At 44.7% G+C, this 17,176-nt stretch overlaps 1 protein-coding gene across 1 annotated transcript in view; it reads left to right on the plus strand.

Annotated features, from left to right (window-relative positions):
• LOC139273295 (tubby-related protein 4-like) overlaps window positions 1-17,176 on the plus strand; it is a 93,164-nt gene that overhangs the window by 47,875 nt on the left and 28,113 nt on the right. The window contains exon 4 of the mRNA XM_070890023.1: window positions 10,547-10,708. Coding sequence (XP_070746124.1) covers window positions 10,547-10,708 — 162 coding nt within the window. The remainder of the gene's footprint in view (window positions 1-10,546; window positions 10,709-17,176) is intronic.

Here is a 17,176-nt window from a genome sequence, read left to right on the forward strand (position 1 = left end):
TAGCCGGTGGTCCAGACTCTCCCGCTCGCTGTCGTCTAAGCCCTCCAAAATAGACGACAGGAAAGACTGGAAGGCCGTGCGTTCTGTGGGCTTGACGTCATACAGCCTGGCATAGAAGGATTTGCTGATCCTCAGCATGTCAGGCTGCGAAGATGTCACAGAACCGTCTTCTTCCTTTAGGCTGGTGATCACAGAGCTCCCGGTGTACCTTTTGGAAGAAGAAACGTGAACACGTCTCATCCTGCTCGATGGAGCGGACTCTGGAGCGGAAGATTATCTTGGAGGACTCTGAGGCAAAGAGCGAGGCTTGCTGGCCCTTCACCTCTTCGAATTCCTCCGGGACATTGACCCCCATCGACTGCAGCAGGAACAGGTTTTGCATACTCTTCTGGAGTTGGGACAATTCCCTCTCTCCCTCTCGCCTCCTGAACACCTTTGAGGATGAAGAACCTCTTGATGTTCGTCTTGATTGTTTCCCACCAGTGCATCGGGGAATCGCAGAGGGATTTTACGGTTCTCCAACCTTTGTAATCCCTCTCGAGTTCCTCAACGTTTTCCGGAGTCAACAGTTTCACGTTCAGCTTCCATATCCCTCTGCCAACTTTCTGGTTTTCCTGTGGGCGACTCATTATCCCAGTTAATAGGGTAGTTGAAATCCCCTACTATTGCTGCCCTGTAGTTATGTGGAGAGACTGGAGAAGCTGGTGGTCTCCTTAGAGCAGATGAAGGTTAAGAGCAGATTTGATAGTGGTGCTCAAAATCGTGAATGGTTTTAATAGAGTAAGTAAGTTGAAACTATGTCCAGTGGCAGATAGGTCAGTAACCAGAGGACACAGATTTATGGTGATTGGGAAAAGAATAAGAGTTAACATGCGAAAACATTTTTTTAATACATTGAGTTGTTGTGATCTGGAATGCACTGCCTGAAAGGGTGGTGCCAGTAGATTCAATAGTAACCTTCAAAAGGGAATTGACTTGAAGAGAAAAAAATTACACGGCTATGGGGAAAGTATGATGAATTCAATAGATCTACCAATGAACCGACACAGGCACAACGGGCCGAATGGCCTCCTTCTGTGCTGTATTATTCTATAAGGCTTTTAAAAAAAAAAACACATGCGGGGTCCCTGGCTTTATAAATAGAGACATAGACTGCAAAAGCAAGGAGGTTTTGCTAAACCTTTTTTTAAAAAAAAAAACTGGTTAGGCCCCAGCCTGCGTATTGTGGCCAATTCTGGGCACCACACTTTAAGAAGGATGTTGCGGGTACAGAGGAGATTTAGTAGAATGGTACCAGGGATGAAAGACTCTGTTATGTGGAGGGCCGAGAGAAACTGAGGTTGTTTGCCTTAGAGCAGAGAAATTTAAGGCATAATTTGATAGAGGTGTTCAAAATCTTGAAGGGTTTTGATAACGTAAATAGGGAGAAGCTGTTTCTCGTGGCAGAAGGATCATAACTGACTTAAGAACCAGAGGCGACATGAGGAAAACATTTTCACCCAGCGAGTTCTTATGATCTGAATGCACGGCTTGAAAGAGTGGTGGAAGCAGATTCAATAGTCACATTCAAAGGGAATTGGATAATTACATGAAGTCAAAATTGGAAACCATTTTATTTATATTCAGAAGGCTTGTACCTCTATCACCAATAACTGGTATAAAGCATGAATCAATAATCAGGATCAAACTTGAGGTTGCTTGTATCGCGATAATCTAGTTAATACCAATTCAGAAAGGAGTTCCTGATTGACCAAACTCATTGACATTTTTGAAGAATGATGTCTGAGAGATGTGATGGCCTTTTCTGTGGTTCCAGTTCATGGGATATATCTTAGTTCATTTGGATTATTCTCTGAGTAGAAGGCTCCAGGAAGAACTTGGGTGACACCCAAGGGCCGGATCAGAAGCAAGAGGCGCAGGGGTGTGGACATGTATGGTCACGGCTTCTACGCAGGGCATACGGGGTAACACATGTTATGGATTATACACCTCAATACTTGCCTTTATTAGCTGAGGCATAGAATACAAGCGCAGGGAGGTTATGCTTGAACAGTATAATAGTTAGGCCACAGCTAGACTATTCTATTCAGCTAACGCCTCACTACCAACCTGGCAAGTCAAAGTGATCCAGAGACGCAGGGTGCTCACGGCGCCTGCTCTGCCCTCAAGGCCTCCATAATTAAGACCTGTGAGGAGACGCTCGGTCACTCAACCAGGAAACACCAAGACTGGTTCGACGAAAAAGATCAGGAGATCCAGGAGTTAATAAGCTGCAAGTGCAAGGCATTCTTGAATTGGAAACAACAAGAGAGTGCAAGAAAACAGATCTATAGACGTCTGAAGCCAGAGGTCCAACATAAACCTCGCAAAATAAAGAACAGATGGTGGGTTGAGAAAACGCAGGAGATCCAACAGCTAGCCGACAACCACGACGTGCGTGGATTCTTCAGTGCAGTAAAGACCACCTACAGACCAAGCACCCAAGGTCGTAGCCCATTGCAGTCGAAGAACAGAGAAGTTTTAATCAAGGGCGGAGAGGCAGTCAGAGAAGGAGCACTTTGGAGATCTTAACTGAGACTCTGTCTTCGACGTGTGTGTACTCGACTCCATCTCTCAGCATGCTACGCAGTACAACCCCAACCCTACATGAGGTTGAAAAGGCCATTCGACAACTGAGGAACAACAAGGTCTCAGGAGCAGATGGAATACCCACCGAAGCACTAAAACATGGCGGAGAAGCACTATTGGCGCAAATACATGAGGTCCTTTCTCTTATTTGGAAGGAGGAGTGCATGCCAGGGGATCTGAGCTGCCGTAATCGTGACCATCTTCAAGAAAGGAGATAAGTCCGATTGTGGAAACTAGAGGAATTTCCCTGCTGTCTACCACAAGGAAAGTATCGCGAGAATCCTCCTGAACCGTCTTTTCCCTTTGGCAGAAGAGCTCCCAGAGTTGGAATGCGGATTCCGCCCACTAAGGGGCACAATGGACATGATCTTCACCATGCGACAAATTCAAGAGAAATGCAGGGAACAACACCAACCACTGTACATGGCCTTTATTGATCTGACAAAAGCTTTTCACACTGTCAACGTGAGGGATTTTGGAATTTACTCTTCAGATTCGGCTGTCCTCAAAAATTTGTCGCCATCCTCCGCTTGCTTAATAACATGCAAGCTGTGATCATGACCAATGGATCTACCACAGACCCAACGCATGTACGAGCCGGGGTGAAGCAAGGCTGTGCCATTGCACCAACGCTGTTCTCGATCTTTCTTGCTGTAATGCTACATCTCGCTGTCAGTAAGCTTCCCGCTGGAGTGGAGATAATCTATAGAACAAATGAGAAAAACTGTACAACCTCCGTCACCTTCAGACCATATCCAAGGTCGTACCATCCTGTCATCGAATTACAATATGCAGATTACGCTTGCTTTTATATTCACTCCGAGGACGAACTCCAAACCATCGGCAACGAGTTCAATGTAGCATACGAGGGCATGGGTCTTACACTTAACATCCGTAAGACAAAGGTGCTCTATCAAACTGCTCTGTAGATTATCAAAATCCACGATGAGGCCTTGGACAACGTAGACCATTTTCCATACCTCGGGAACCCACTGTCAACAAGGATGATGATGGATGATGAAGTCCAACACCGCCTTCAGTGTGCCAGTGCAGCCTTTGGTCGCCTAAGGAATAGAGTGTTTGAAGATCAGAACCGTAAAATTGGCACAAAGCTCATGGTCTACAGAGCAGTAGTGATACCTGCTCTCATATATGCTTCAGTGACATGGACTATATACAGCCGGCACATCAAAACACTGGAGAAGTACCATCAATGCTGCCTTGGGAAGATCCTGCAAATCCATTGGCAGGATAGGCGCACCGACATCAGTGTTCTCGCTCAGGCCAGCATCGAAGCACTGATCACGTGTGATCAGCTCCGATGGACAGGCCACGTCGTCCGTATGCCCCATACGAAACTCCCAAATCAAGCGCTCTACTCAGAGTTCCAACACGGCATACAAGCCCCTGGTGAGCACAAAAAACGCTTCAAGGCACCCTCAAGTCCTCCTTGAAGAAATTCAATATCCCCACCGACACCAAGGAATCACTAGCACAAGATCGCTCAAAATGGAAGCGAATAATCCATGAGGGCGTGGAACACTTCGAGTCTCTTCGGCGGGAGCAAGCGGAGACCAAGCACATACGGCGGAAGGAGCACACAGTAACCCAAGCACTTCAATAAACCGGCACTTCAACCAGCATACTTTCAACCACCGTCTGTCCAACCTGCGAGAGAGGCTAGTTCCCACATTGGACTTAAATCAATCAATCTGAGAACTCATTTTTAATGTGGAAGCAAGTCATCCTCAACTTCAAGGGACTGCTTATGATGATGATGATGATGGTGATGACTATATACAGTTCTGGTCACCACATTACAGGAACGATGTGATTGCACTAGAGAGGGTACAGAGGAGATTTATGAGGATGTTGCCTGGACTGGAGAATTTTAGCTATGGGATGTTGCCTGGGCTGGAGAATTTTAGCTATGAGGAAAGATCAGATAGGCTGGGTTTGTTTTCTTTGGAACAGAGGAGGCTGAGGGGAGACCTTTATTGAGATGTATAAAATTGAGGGGCCTAGATAGAGTGGATAGGAAGGACTTATTTCCCTTATTGGAGGGGTCAACAACCAGGGGGCATAGATTTAAAGAATTTGGTAGGAGGTATATACTGATGTTAGGCTAACCGGTCTATAATTCCTCGTTTTCTCTCTCCCTCCTTTTTTAAAACGTGGTGTTACATTAGCTACCCTCCAGTCCATAGTAACTGATTCAGAGTCGATAGACTGTTGGAAAATGACCACCAATGCATCCACTATTTCTAGGACCACTTCCTTAAGTACTCTGGGATGCAGACTATCAGGCCCTAGGGATATATCGGCCTTCAATTCCCCAACACAATTTCCTGACTAATAAGGATTTCCTTCAGTTCCTCCTTCTCGCTAGACCCTCGGTCCCCTAGTATTTCCGGAAGGTTATTTGTGCCTTCCTTCGTGAAAGTATTTGTTCAATTGGTCTGCCATTTCTTTGTTCCCCATTATAAATTCACCTGATTCTGACTGCATTTGTCTTCACTAATCTTTTTCTCTTCACATATCTATAGAAGCTTTTGCATTCAGTTTTTATGTTCCTGCAAGCTTACTCTCATACTCTATTTTCCCCTCCTAATTAAACCCTTTGTCCTCCTGCTGAATTCTAAATTTCTCCCAGTCCTCAGGTTTGCTGCTTTTTCTGGCCAATTTATATGCTTCTTCCTTGGATTTAACACTATCCCTAATTTCCCTTGTTGGCCACGGTTGAGCCACCTTCCCCATTTTATTTTTACGCCAGACAAGGATGTACAATTGTTGAAGTTCATCCAGGTGATCTTTAAATGTCTGCCATTGCCTATCCACCGTCAACCCATAAAGTATCATTCGCCAGTCTATCCTAGCCAATTCACGTCTCATACCATCGAAGTTACCTTTCTTTAAGTTCAGGACCCTAATCTCTGAATTAACTGTGTCACTCTCCATTTTAATAAAGAATTTTACCATATTATGGTCACTCTTCCCCAAGGGGCCTCAGACAACAAGATTGCTAATTAATCCTCTGTCATTACACAACACCCAGTCTACAATGGCCAGCTCTCTAGTTGGTTCCTCATATTTGTCTAGAAAACCATCCCTTATACACTCCAGGAAATCCTGTTCCACTGTATTGCTACCAGTTTGGTTAGCCCAATCTATATGTAGATTAGTCACCCATGATAACTGCTATACCTTTTATTGCACACATCCCTAATTTCCTGTTTTATGCCATCCCAACCTCACTACTACTGTTTGGTGGTCTGTACACAACTCCCACTAGCGTTTTCTGCCCTTTGGTGTTCCGTAGCTCTATCCATACGGATTCCACATCATCCGAACTCATGTCCTTCCTTACTGTTGCGTTAATCTTCTCTTTACCGCACCTCCTTTTCCTTTCTGTCTAACCTTCCTGAATATTGAATACCCCTGGATGTTGAATTCCCAGCCTTGGTCACCCTGGAGCCATAATCCCAATTACATCATATCTGTGAACAGCTATCTGTGCAGTTAATTCATCCACCTTATTACGAATGCTTCTCGCATTGAGACACAGCCTTCAGGCTTTTTTTTTAAACATTCTTTGTCCTTTTAGAATTATGTTGTCATGTAGCCCTTTTTGATTTTTGCCTTTGATTTCTCTGCCCTCCACTTTTCCTTAACTCCTTTCTACCTTTTGCTTCTGCCCCCATTTTACTTCCCTCTGTCTCCCTGCATAGATTCCCATCCCCCTGCCATATTAGTTTAAACCCTCCCCGACAGCACCAGCAAACACTCCTCCTAGGACATCGGTTCTGGTCCTGCCCAACTGCAAACCGTCCGGTTTGTACTGATCCCACCTCCCCCAGAACCGGTTCCAATGTCCCAGGAATTTGACCATTCCTCAAGCCACGTATTCATCTTAAGTATCCTGCTATTTCTACTCTGACTAGCACGTGGCAGTAGTAGCAATCCTGAGATTACTACCTTTGATATTCTATTTTTTAATTTAACTCTTAGCTTCCTAAATTCAGCTTCTGGGAATTCATCCCGTTTTTTTACCTATATAATTGGTACCTATATGCACCATGACAAACTGGCTGTTCACCCTCCCCCTCCAGAATGCCCTGCAGCCACTCCAAGACATCCTTGACCCTTGCACTAGGGAGGCAACATACCATCCTGGAGTCTCGATTGCGGACGCAGAAACGCCTATCTATTCCTCTTACAATAGAATCCCGTACTACTATAGCTCTCCCACTCTTCTTCCTGCCCTCCTGTGCAGCGGAGCCACCCATGGTGCCATGAACTTGGCTGCTGCTGCCTTGCCCTGATGAGCCATCTCCCCCAACAGTATCCAAAATGGTATATCTGTTTTGGAGGGAGATGACCGCAGCGGACCTCTGCACTACCTTCCTTCCACTGCTCTGCCTAATGGTCACCCATTCCCTATCTGCCTTTGTAACCTTTACCTGCAGTGTGACCAACTCACTAAACGTGCTATTCACGACATCCTCCGCATCGCGGATGCTCCAGAGTGAATCCATGCGCAGTTCCAGTCTGATCTGCAGCTGGATACACTTCCCGCGCACATCGTAAGTGTCGCTGACTTCCCACATAGCTCAGGAGGAGCATGACACGGGTCTGGGCTTTACTGCCATGACTTAACCCTTAAGTTAACTTAATTTGGCAACAATGCCAAAGGTTTCCTACTGATAAGAAAAGAAAAAGATAAAATACTCACCAATCCACCAGCCAATCACTTACCCACTTGACTGTTACGCCCCACTTCGATTTATTTTTACTTTTGTTTTAATTTCGGCCTCTCGATCTCCCGCTCCCACAGCTGTGGCTCGGGAAAACAGAGTCGGGATAAATGGGTCATTTTCCGGTTGGTAAATGGTAACTCGTGTGGTGCCACTGGGATCGGTGCTGGGTCTTCAACTATTTACAATCTATATTAATGACTTGGATGAAGGGACCGAGTGTAAAGTAGCCAAATTTGCTGCTGATACAAAGATGGGTGAGAAAGCAAGTTGTGAGGAGGAGACAAATAATCTGCAAAGGGAGATAGACAGGCTAAGTGATAGACAGGATAATCATTTGGCAGATGGAGTATAACGTGGGAAAATGTGAGGTTATCCACTTTGGCGGGAAAAATAAAAAAACAAATTATTTAAATGCAGAGAGATTACAAATGTTGAAGTACAGAGATACTGGGGGTCCTTGTGCATGAAACACAAAGTTAGTATACAGATACAGCAAGTAACCAGGAAGGCAAATGGAATGTTGGCCTTTATTGCAAGGGGGATAGAGTATAAAAGCAGAGAAGTCCTACAACTGTTCAAGGCGTTGTTGAGGCCGCACCTGGAGCACTATGTACAATTTTGGTCTCCTTATTTAAGAAGGATATCCTTGCATTGGAGGCAGTTCAGAGAAGGTTCACGAGGTTGATTCCTGAGATGAGGGGGTTGACTTATGAAGAAAGGTTGAGTAGGTTGGGCCTATACTCATTGGAGTTTAGAAGAATGAGAGGTGATCGTATTGAAACATATACGATACTAAGGAGGCTCAACAAGGTAGATGTAGAGAGGATTTTCCACTCAGGGAATCTAGAACTAGCGGGCACAGTTTAAGAATAAGGGGTCGCCCATTTAGAACTTAGATGAGGAGAAATTTCTTCTCTTGGAGGGTTGTAAATCTATGGAATTCTCTGCCCCAGAGAGCTGTGGAGGCTGGGCCATTGAATATATTTGAAGTGGAGATAGACAGATTTTTGATCGTTAAGGGAGTGAAGAGTTACGGGGAGCAGGCAGGGAAGTGGAGCTGAGCCCAGGATTAGATCAGCCATGATCTTATTAAATGGCGGAGCAGGCTCGAGGGGCCAGTGGCCTACTCCTGCTGCTATTTCTTATGTTATGTTCTTATACTGCATATTGAAAGGAAAAATGGGTTGCCTTATTTGCTAATGGTGAAGTTGAAAGAGATCTGGTGTGATAGACTCAGCAGTTAACATTACATATCACTGGAGTGGTAACAAACAAAGTGAATAGAATGCTAAATTGTAATGGTAGATCAATGGAGTATAAGTCGGAGGGAGTAATGCCTAAACTATAGGGCACTCTGGCCAGTGTACTTTGGTTACCAAGCCACAAATGAACAATTCAAGCCCTGGACAGGGAAGAGCCATGGGATTGATGCCAAGAGTTAGAGGACTCAGTTAACATTGAAGATTGGTGACATTGGGGCTCTTCAACATTGAAAGGAGATGGAACCTCATTAAGATAGGTATGTAGATCTTAAATAGTACCTAAATGGTAATACTTGGAGTACGATTTCAAGGTAAGTAATTAACAATAGTGCAAAACAATATAGGTTAGAAATAGTGATCATTATGTGAATAGTCTTGAGGATAGATTCCTTTGAGAAAGAAGATTTGCTGATTTATTGAAGTTGTTTTGGCCCTTTTTATAAATTTGTATTAATGTATAGGTGTAAAACGTAAAGGAGAATGTGCATCTTTATACGAATCTATGATACAAGTGCATTGCAGTAGTTTGTGGAAGAAGGGAGAAGAACTTGCATTCTATCAATGTGACAATACCAGCAAATCAGAAGCAACTGATGTGGATAACATTCTGATGTGTTACTTTGGGTGGAACATGGATTTGCTCCTGTGAATCCTCATGCTGTAAGCTATTAATCTTCTAGCCATGTAATGGAACTGTAAGTGCAGGATATTTGCCCCTCACAAAAACAAAATGGAGAGAGTTGCCATGGATCTGAGGTCTGTTTATAGTGACTTAAAACTGCCGGCTTGCTCAGCCAGGGTGAAGTTTTGTCCTGCCAGGAATGCATACTGATGCATTCTCCATTGAGCTGGGCCAGTAGTGTTGGAAGTGCCCGCAGTAAAAAGCCAGGCCTTTTTTTTTTTGAGTACAAGCCAGTTTGTGCTTTTCTTTCATGGAGAGTGACTGATATGAAGAATGACCATTGCGTTCATTGTTGCTAGCTGACTATAAGCAATGGAAGGACACAGTGATGTAAAGCTAACTGCGGTTTTGGCATTTCTTTATCTGTTTTTCTTCTTTACTTATTTTTTATCCTGGTACTTAGGTTCTCGTGAGTCTTTTGTCAGTTGATGCAAGTGATTTATTTGTTTCCCACCATCACTAGTTTCCCACTGGGAATCCTCCTATCAGATGTGTCTCGAGGAGGAGGACCAATGGAAGGCATAATGCACGATGGATATTCTGTGCCCAATTGTAGGTAGCTTCATGCCTATATCTGCAGACAGAATATAAGAAGGGAAATAACCTTGTTTTGGAGATACGGTGCTGGTGAAGGCTCCTCTTGTGTAAGGAAGATCTACTACCAGACCCCAATATTATCACTGAGTAATATGAATGCCTTACTAAAAGTAATGTTGAATGCTTCTTTAGCAGCATCTCAGTTCCATTTATTTCATGCTTTCACTCACCCTGAATGAAAGTAGGCATCCAGGGTAAACAAGAACCAGTGATCCCGGATTAGCTGAATGATTTAAAAAAAAATTATATACACTTTTTCCAGTAAAATATTTAAGGTAGCGGTTCTCATCCGAGCACTCCGGTGGTTGGAGCACTGCAACTGGCCTCTAAGTATAACGGGGAATATTGGCCAGGGTTCTTGATCCCAACTGCTTGCTATCCAGTGATCCCTGCTGTAAATGATAAAGATGTTGGGTGATGAGAAAATCTGGCTCACCTATGAAGCCTCTTATGATCAAATAACCTAAAAGCATTCAACTGTCAAAGCTCACAAGTAATGGTTACTTGGGTGAGGTACAGACGGGTGTGCAGAAGAAAAACATGGGAAAAGGGAATAAAAAAAAGTTTTGTAAATTATTTCTGCATGACAATTAATTTTTCTCCCCCATTCTGCTTTGCAGGTGAGTGACTTTACCTGGAGTCATGATGGTACTCAGGCACTCATTTCTTACCGAGATGGTTTTGTGCTGGTTGGATCTGTCAGTGGACAGCGACATTGGTCTTCCGAGATTAATTTGGACAGCCAGATTACGTGTGGAATATGGACACCTGATGACCAACAGGTATTAGTACTGCGCTTGAATTTTAGTTGTCTACGCATTGTCATCATCATAGGCAGTACTCGAAATCGAGGAACATAAGAACATAAGAAATAGGAGCCCCTCGGGCCTGCTCCGCCATTTAACACAATTATGGCTGACCTAATCATTAGACTCAGGTCCACTTCCCTGCCCGCTCCCATGACCCCTTATTCCCTTATCGGTTAAGAAACTGTCTATCTCTGTCTTAAATTTATTCAATGTCCCAGCTTCCACAGCTCTCTGAGGCAGCAAATTCCACAGATTTATAACCCTCTGAGAGAAGAAATTCCTCCTATCTCAGTTTTAAATGGGCGGCCCCTATTCTAAGATTATGCCCCCTAGTTCTAGTCTCCCCCATCAGTGGAAACATCCTCTCTGCATCCACCTTGTTGAGCCCCCTCATTACCTTATCAGTTTCGACGAGATCACCTCTCATTCTTCAATGAGTAGAGGCCCAACCAACACAACCTTTCCTCATAAGTCAACCCCCTCATCTCCGGAAGCATCCGAGTGAATCTTCTCTGAACTGCCTCCAAATCAAGTATATCCTTTCTTAAATATGGGAAACCAAAACTGCGCGCAGTATTCCAGGTGTGTCCTCACCAATACCCTGTATAACTGTAGCAAGACTTCCCTGCTTCCACTCTAAAACTGAGTTCTCCGGTGATTGTACAGGCCAATACAGGAATTACAGTCTCTGTCACAGGTGGGACAGAAGGTGGTTGAAGGAAGGAGAGGGTGGGGAGTCTGGCTTGCCGCATGCTCCTTCCACTGTCTGCGCTTGATTTCTGCATGCTCTCAGGGACGAGACTCAATGTGCTCAACGTCCTCCCGGATGCTCTTCCTCCACTTAGGGCGTTCTTGGGTCAAGGATTCCCAGGTGCCGGTGGAGATGTTGCACTTTATCAAGGAGGCTTTGAGGGTGTCCTTGAAATGTTTCCTCTACCCACCTGGGGTGCGCTTTCCGTGTAGGAGTTCAGAGTAGAGCGCTTGCGTTGGGAGTCTCGTATCCGGCATGCAGACGATGTGGTCCATCCAATGGAGCTGGTCGAGTGTGGTCAGTGCTTTGATGCTGGTGATGTTGGCCTGAGCGAGAACACTTGACGTTGGTGCGTCTAACCTCCCAGTGGATTTGCAGGATCTTGTGGAGGCAGCGCTGGTGGTACTTTTCCAGTGCTTTGAGGTGTCTACTGTATATGGTCCATGTTTCTGAGCCATATAGGAGGGTCTACTGCCCTGTAGACCATAAGCTTGGTGCCAGATTTGAGGTCCTGGTCTTTGAACACACTCTTCCTCAGCCTACGTTGGCGCACTGGAGGTGGCAGCAAGGTCGATATCTGCCCTTGCTAATAAGCTCCTGAGGTATGGAAAATGGCCCACGTTGTCCAAGGCCGCGCCGTGGATTTTGATGACTGGGGGTACAGTGCTGTGTGGCGGGGTCAGGTTGGTGGAGGACCATCGTCTTACGGATGTTTAGTGCAAGGCCCATGCTTTCATACGCCTCGGTGAAGATGTTGACGATGACTTGGAGTTCGGCCTCTGTGCGCAGACACAAGCATCGTCTGTGTACTGTAGTTCGATGACAGAGGATGGGGTGACCTTGGATCTAGCTTGGCGACGAAGGTTGAACAGGTTCCCATTGGTTCTATAGTTTAGTTCCACTTCAGCGGGGAGCTTGTTGAGAATGAGATGGAGCATTGCAGCAAGGAAGATCGAGAAAAGCGTTGGCGTGATGACGCGACCCTGCTTGACCCCGATCCGGATGTGGATTGGGTCCGTGGTGAATCCGTTGGTCGGGATCCAGGCTTGCATTTCGTCGAGGAGCAGGCGGAAGATGGTGACAAACTTCTGGGGGCAGCCGAAACGGAGGAGTATGCCCCATAGTCTCCCTGTGGCTGAAGAGCTCCTCACAGAGTCACAGTGCGGATTCCGTCCACTAAGGGGTACAACCGACATGATCTTCACCGCGCGCCAACTGCAAGAGAAATGCAGGGAACCGCACCAACCCTTGTACGTGGCCACCTTTGACCTCTTGATTAAGCATTGTAATATTTCAATTAATCAACAGTTAAAATTACTTCTATGATGGATTGCTCTCAGCAATGTTTTTCTGAAAGAAAGAAAATTGCAAAATATTGCAATGAGAATTGCATTTATTTTCAATGTTTTACTGAGTTCTCTGCGTTTGTTAATAGATAGCAATATATATTGATACCTCTATATATTTCTAATCTCCATGCTGCCCCTCAGCGACATCATCTGTAAGCACATCATCAAGTTCCACATGTACGCTGATGACCAGCTCTACCTCACCACCACCCTTCGGCCCCTCCACTGTCTAATTTCTCTTACTACTTGTCCAGAATCCAGTTAAATATTAGGAAGACCAAAGCCATTGTTTTCAGCCCTTGCCACAAACTTCGTTCCGTAGTCACCAACTCAATTCATCTCCTTAGCAACTGTCTGTTCGCAACCTAGGTGTCGTATTTGACACAGAGATGAGCTTCTGACCACATATGTATTGACGTGGATAGAGAACTGGTTGGCAGACAGGAAGCAGAGTAGGAATAAACGGGTCCTTTTCAGAATTGGAAGACAATGACTAGTGGGGTACTGCAAGGTTCAGTGCTAGGAGCCCAGCTATTTACACATATACATTAATGATTTAGACAAAGGCATTGAGAGTAATATCTCCAAGTTTGCAAATGACACTAAACTGAGTGGCAGTGTGAGCTGCGAGGAGGATGCTAAGAGGCTGCAGGGTGACTTGGACAGGTTAGATGAGTGGGCAAATGCATAGCAGATGCAATATAATGTGGATAAATGTGAGGTTATCCACTTTGGTGGCAAAAACACGAAGGCAGAATATTATCTGAATGGTGACAGATTTGGAAAAGGGTAGGTGCAACGAGACCTGGGTGTCATGGTACATCAGTCATTGAAAGTTGGCATGCAGGTACAGCAGGCGGTGAAGAAGGCAAATGGCATGTTAACATAAGAATTAGGAACAGGAGTAGGCCATCTAGCCCCTCGAGCCTGCTCTGCCATTCAACAAGATCATGGCTGATCTGGCCGTGGACTCAGCTCCACTTATCCGCCCGCTCCCCATAACCCTTAATTCCCTTATTGGTTAAAAATCTTATCTATCTGTGATTTGAATACATTCAATGAGCTAGCCTCAACTGCTTCCTTGGGCAGAGAATTCCACAGATTCACACCCCTCTGGGAGAAGAAATTCCTTCTCAACTCGGTTTTAAATTGGCTCCCCCGTATTTTGAGGCTGTGCCCCCTAGTTCTAGTCTCCCCGACCAGTGGAAACAACCTCTCTGCCTCTATCTTGTCTATCCCTTTCATTATTTTAAATGTTTCTATAAGATCACCCCTCATTCTTCTGAACTCCAATGAGTAAAGACTCAATCTATCATCATAAGGTAACCCCCCTCATCTCCGGAATCAGCCTAGTGAATTGTCTCTGTACCCCCTCCAAGGCTAGTATATCCTTCCTTAAGTAAGGTGACCAAAACTGCACGCAGTACTCCAGGTGCGGCCTCACCAATACTCTGTACACTTGCAGCAGGACCTCCCTGTTTTTGTACTCCATCCCTCTCGCAATGAAGGCCAACATTCCATTCGCCTTCCTGATTACCTGCAAACTAACTTTTTTGGATTCATGCACAAGGACCCCCAGGTCACTCTGCACCGCCGCATGTTGTAATTTCTCCCCATTCAAATAATACTTCCTTTTACTGTTTTTTTTTCCAGGGTGGGTGACCTCATATTTTCCGACATTGTATTCCATCTGCCAAACCTTAGCCCGTTCGCTTAACCTATCTAAATCTCTTTGCAGCCTCTCTGTGTCCTCTACACAACCCGCTCTCCCACTAATCTTTGTGTCATCTGCAAATTTTGTTGCACTAGACTCTGTCCCCTCTTCCAGGTCATCTATGTATATTGCAAACAGTTGTGGTCCCAGCACCGATCCCTGTGGCACACCACTAACCACTGATTTCCAACCCGAAAAGGACTCATTTATCCCGACTCTCTGCTTTCTGTTAGCCAGCCAATTCTCGATCCATGCTAATACATTTCCTCTGACTCCGCGTACCTTTATCTTCTGCACTAACCTTTTGTGTGGTACCTTATCGAATGCCTTTTGGAAATCTAAATACACCACATCCATCGGTACACCTCTATCCATCATGCTCGTTATATCCTCAAAGAATTCCAGTAAGTTAGTTAAACATGATTTCCCCTTCATGAATCCATGTTGCGTCTGCTTGATTGCACTATTCCTATCTAGATGTCCCGCTATTTCTTCCTTAATGATAGCTTCAAGCATTTTCCCCACCACAGATGTTAAACTAACCGGCCTATAGTTACCTGCCTTTTGTCTGCCCCCTTTTTTAAACATTAACTGCTTTCCAATCCGCTGGTACCTCCCCAGAGTCAAGAGAATTTTGGTAGATTATAACGAATGCATCTGCTTATAACTTTCGCCATCTCTTTTAATACTCTGGAATGCATTTCATCAGGACCAGGGGACTTGTCTACCTTGAGATCCATTAGCCTGTCCAGCACTACTACCTCAGTGATAGTGATTGTCTCAAGATCCTCCATTCCCACATTCCCATGACCAGCAATTTTTGGCATGGTTTTTGTGTCTTCCACTGTGAAGACCAAAGCAAAATAATTGTTTAAGGTCTCAGCCATTTCCACATTTCCCATTATTAAATCCCCCTTCTCATCTTCTAAGGGACCAACATTTACTTTAGTCACTCTCTTCCGTTTTATATATCGGTAAAAGCTTTTACTATCTGTTGTTATGTTTTGCGCAAGTTTACTTTTCGTAATCTATCTTTCCTTTCTTTATTGCTTTCTTAGTCATTCTTTTCTGTCGTTTAAAATTTTCCCAATCTTCTAGTTTCCCACTAACCTTGGCCACCTTATACGCATTGGTTTTTAATTTGATACTCTCCTTTATTTCCTTGGTTATCCACGGCTGGTTATCCCTTCTCTTACCGCCCTTTTTCACTGGAATATATTTTTGTTGAGCACTATGAAAGAGCTCCTTAAAAGTCCTCCACTGTTCCTCAATTGTGCCACCGTTTAGTCTGTGTTCCCAGTCTACTTTAGCCAACTCTGCCCTCATCCCACTGTAATCCCCTTTGTTTAGGCATAGTACGCTCGTTTGAGACACTACTTCCTCACCCTCAATCTGTATTACAAATTCAACCATACTGTGATCACTCATTCCGAGAGGATCTTTTACTAGGAGATCATTTATTATTCCTGTCTCATTACACAGGACCAGATCTAAGATAGCTTGCTCCCTTGTAGGTTCTGTAACATACTATTGGCCTTCATAGCGAGAGGATTTGAGTATAGGAGCGGGGAGGTCTTACTGCAGTTGTGCAGGGCCTTGGTGAGGCCACATCTTGAATATTGTGTACAGTTTTGGTCTCCTAATCTGAGGAAGGACATTCTTGCTATTGAGGGAGTGCAGCGAAGGTTCACCAGACTGATTCCCGGGATGGCAGGACTGACATATGAAGAAAGACTGGATCAACTTGGCTTATATTCACCTAAATTTAGAAGAATGAGAGGGGATCTCATAGAAACATATAAAATTCTGACAGGATTGGACAGGTTAGATGCAGGAAGAATGTTCCCGATGTTGGGGAAGTCCAGAACCAGGGGTCACAGTCTAAGGATAAGGGGTAAACCATTTAGGACTGAGATGGTGAGAAACTTCTTCACTCAGAGAATTGTGAGCTTCTGAAATTCTCTACCACAGAAAGTTGTTGAGACCAGTTCGTTAAATATATTCAAAAAGGAGTTAGATGTGGCCCTTATCGCTAAAAGGGTCAAGGGGTATGGAAAGAAAGCAGGAATGGGGTATCATATTGCATGATCATATTGAATGGTGGTGCAGCTCGAAGGGCCGAATGGCCTACTCCTGGACCTATTTTCTATGTTTCTGTGTTTCTATATCCGCTCAATCACCAAAACCTCCTACTTTCACCACTGGTAATATCACCCAAACCACCTTCTTCCACTTCCGCAATATCACCCATCTCTGGCCGTGCCTCAGCTCATCTGCTGCTGAAACCCTCATCCATGCCGTTGTTATTTCTAGACTTGACTGTTTCAATGCTCTCTTGGCTGGCCTCCCGTCTTTCATCCTACAGAAACTTGAGCTTATCCAAAACTGTGTTTACCTGTGTCCTAACACCAAGTCCCGTTTACCCGTCTTAGGCTTCCAGTCCGGCAACGCCACTATTTTTAAATTTTCATCCTTGATTTCAAATCCCTCCATGGCCTCTCCCTTGCTTATCTCTGTCATTCCTTCAGCCCTTCAAGTCTTCAAGATCTATTGTGTTCTTCCAATTCTGGCCTTGTGTGCACCCTGATTTTAATTGCTCTACTATTGGTGGCCATGCTTTCAGCTGC

Source organism: Pristiophorus japonicus, chromosome 9 (assembly GCF_044704955.1).
Source record: "Pristiophorus japonicus isolate sPriJap1 chromosome 9, sPriJap1.hap1, whole genome shotgun sequence".
NCBI classification, from domain to species: domain Eukaryota; kingdom Metazoa; phylum Chordata; class Chondrichthyes; family Pristiophoridae; genus Pristiophorus; species Pristiophorus japonicus.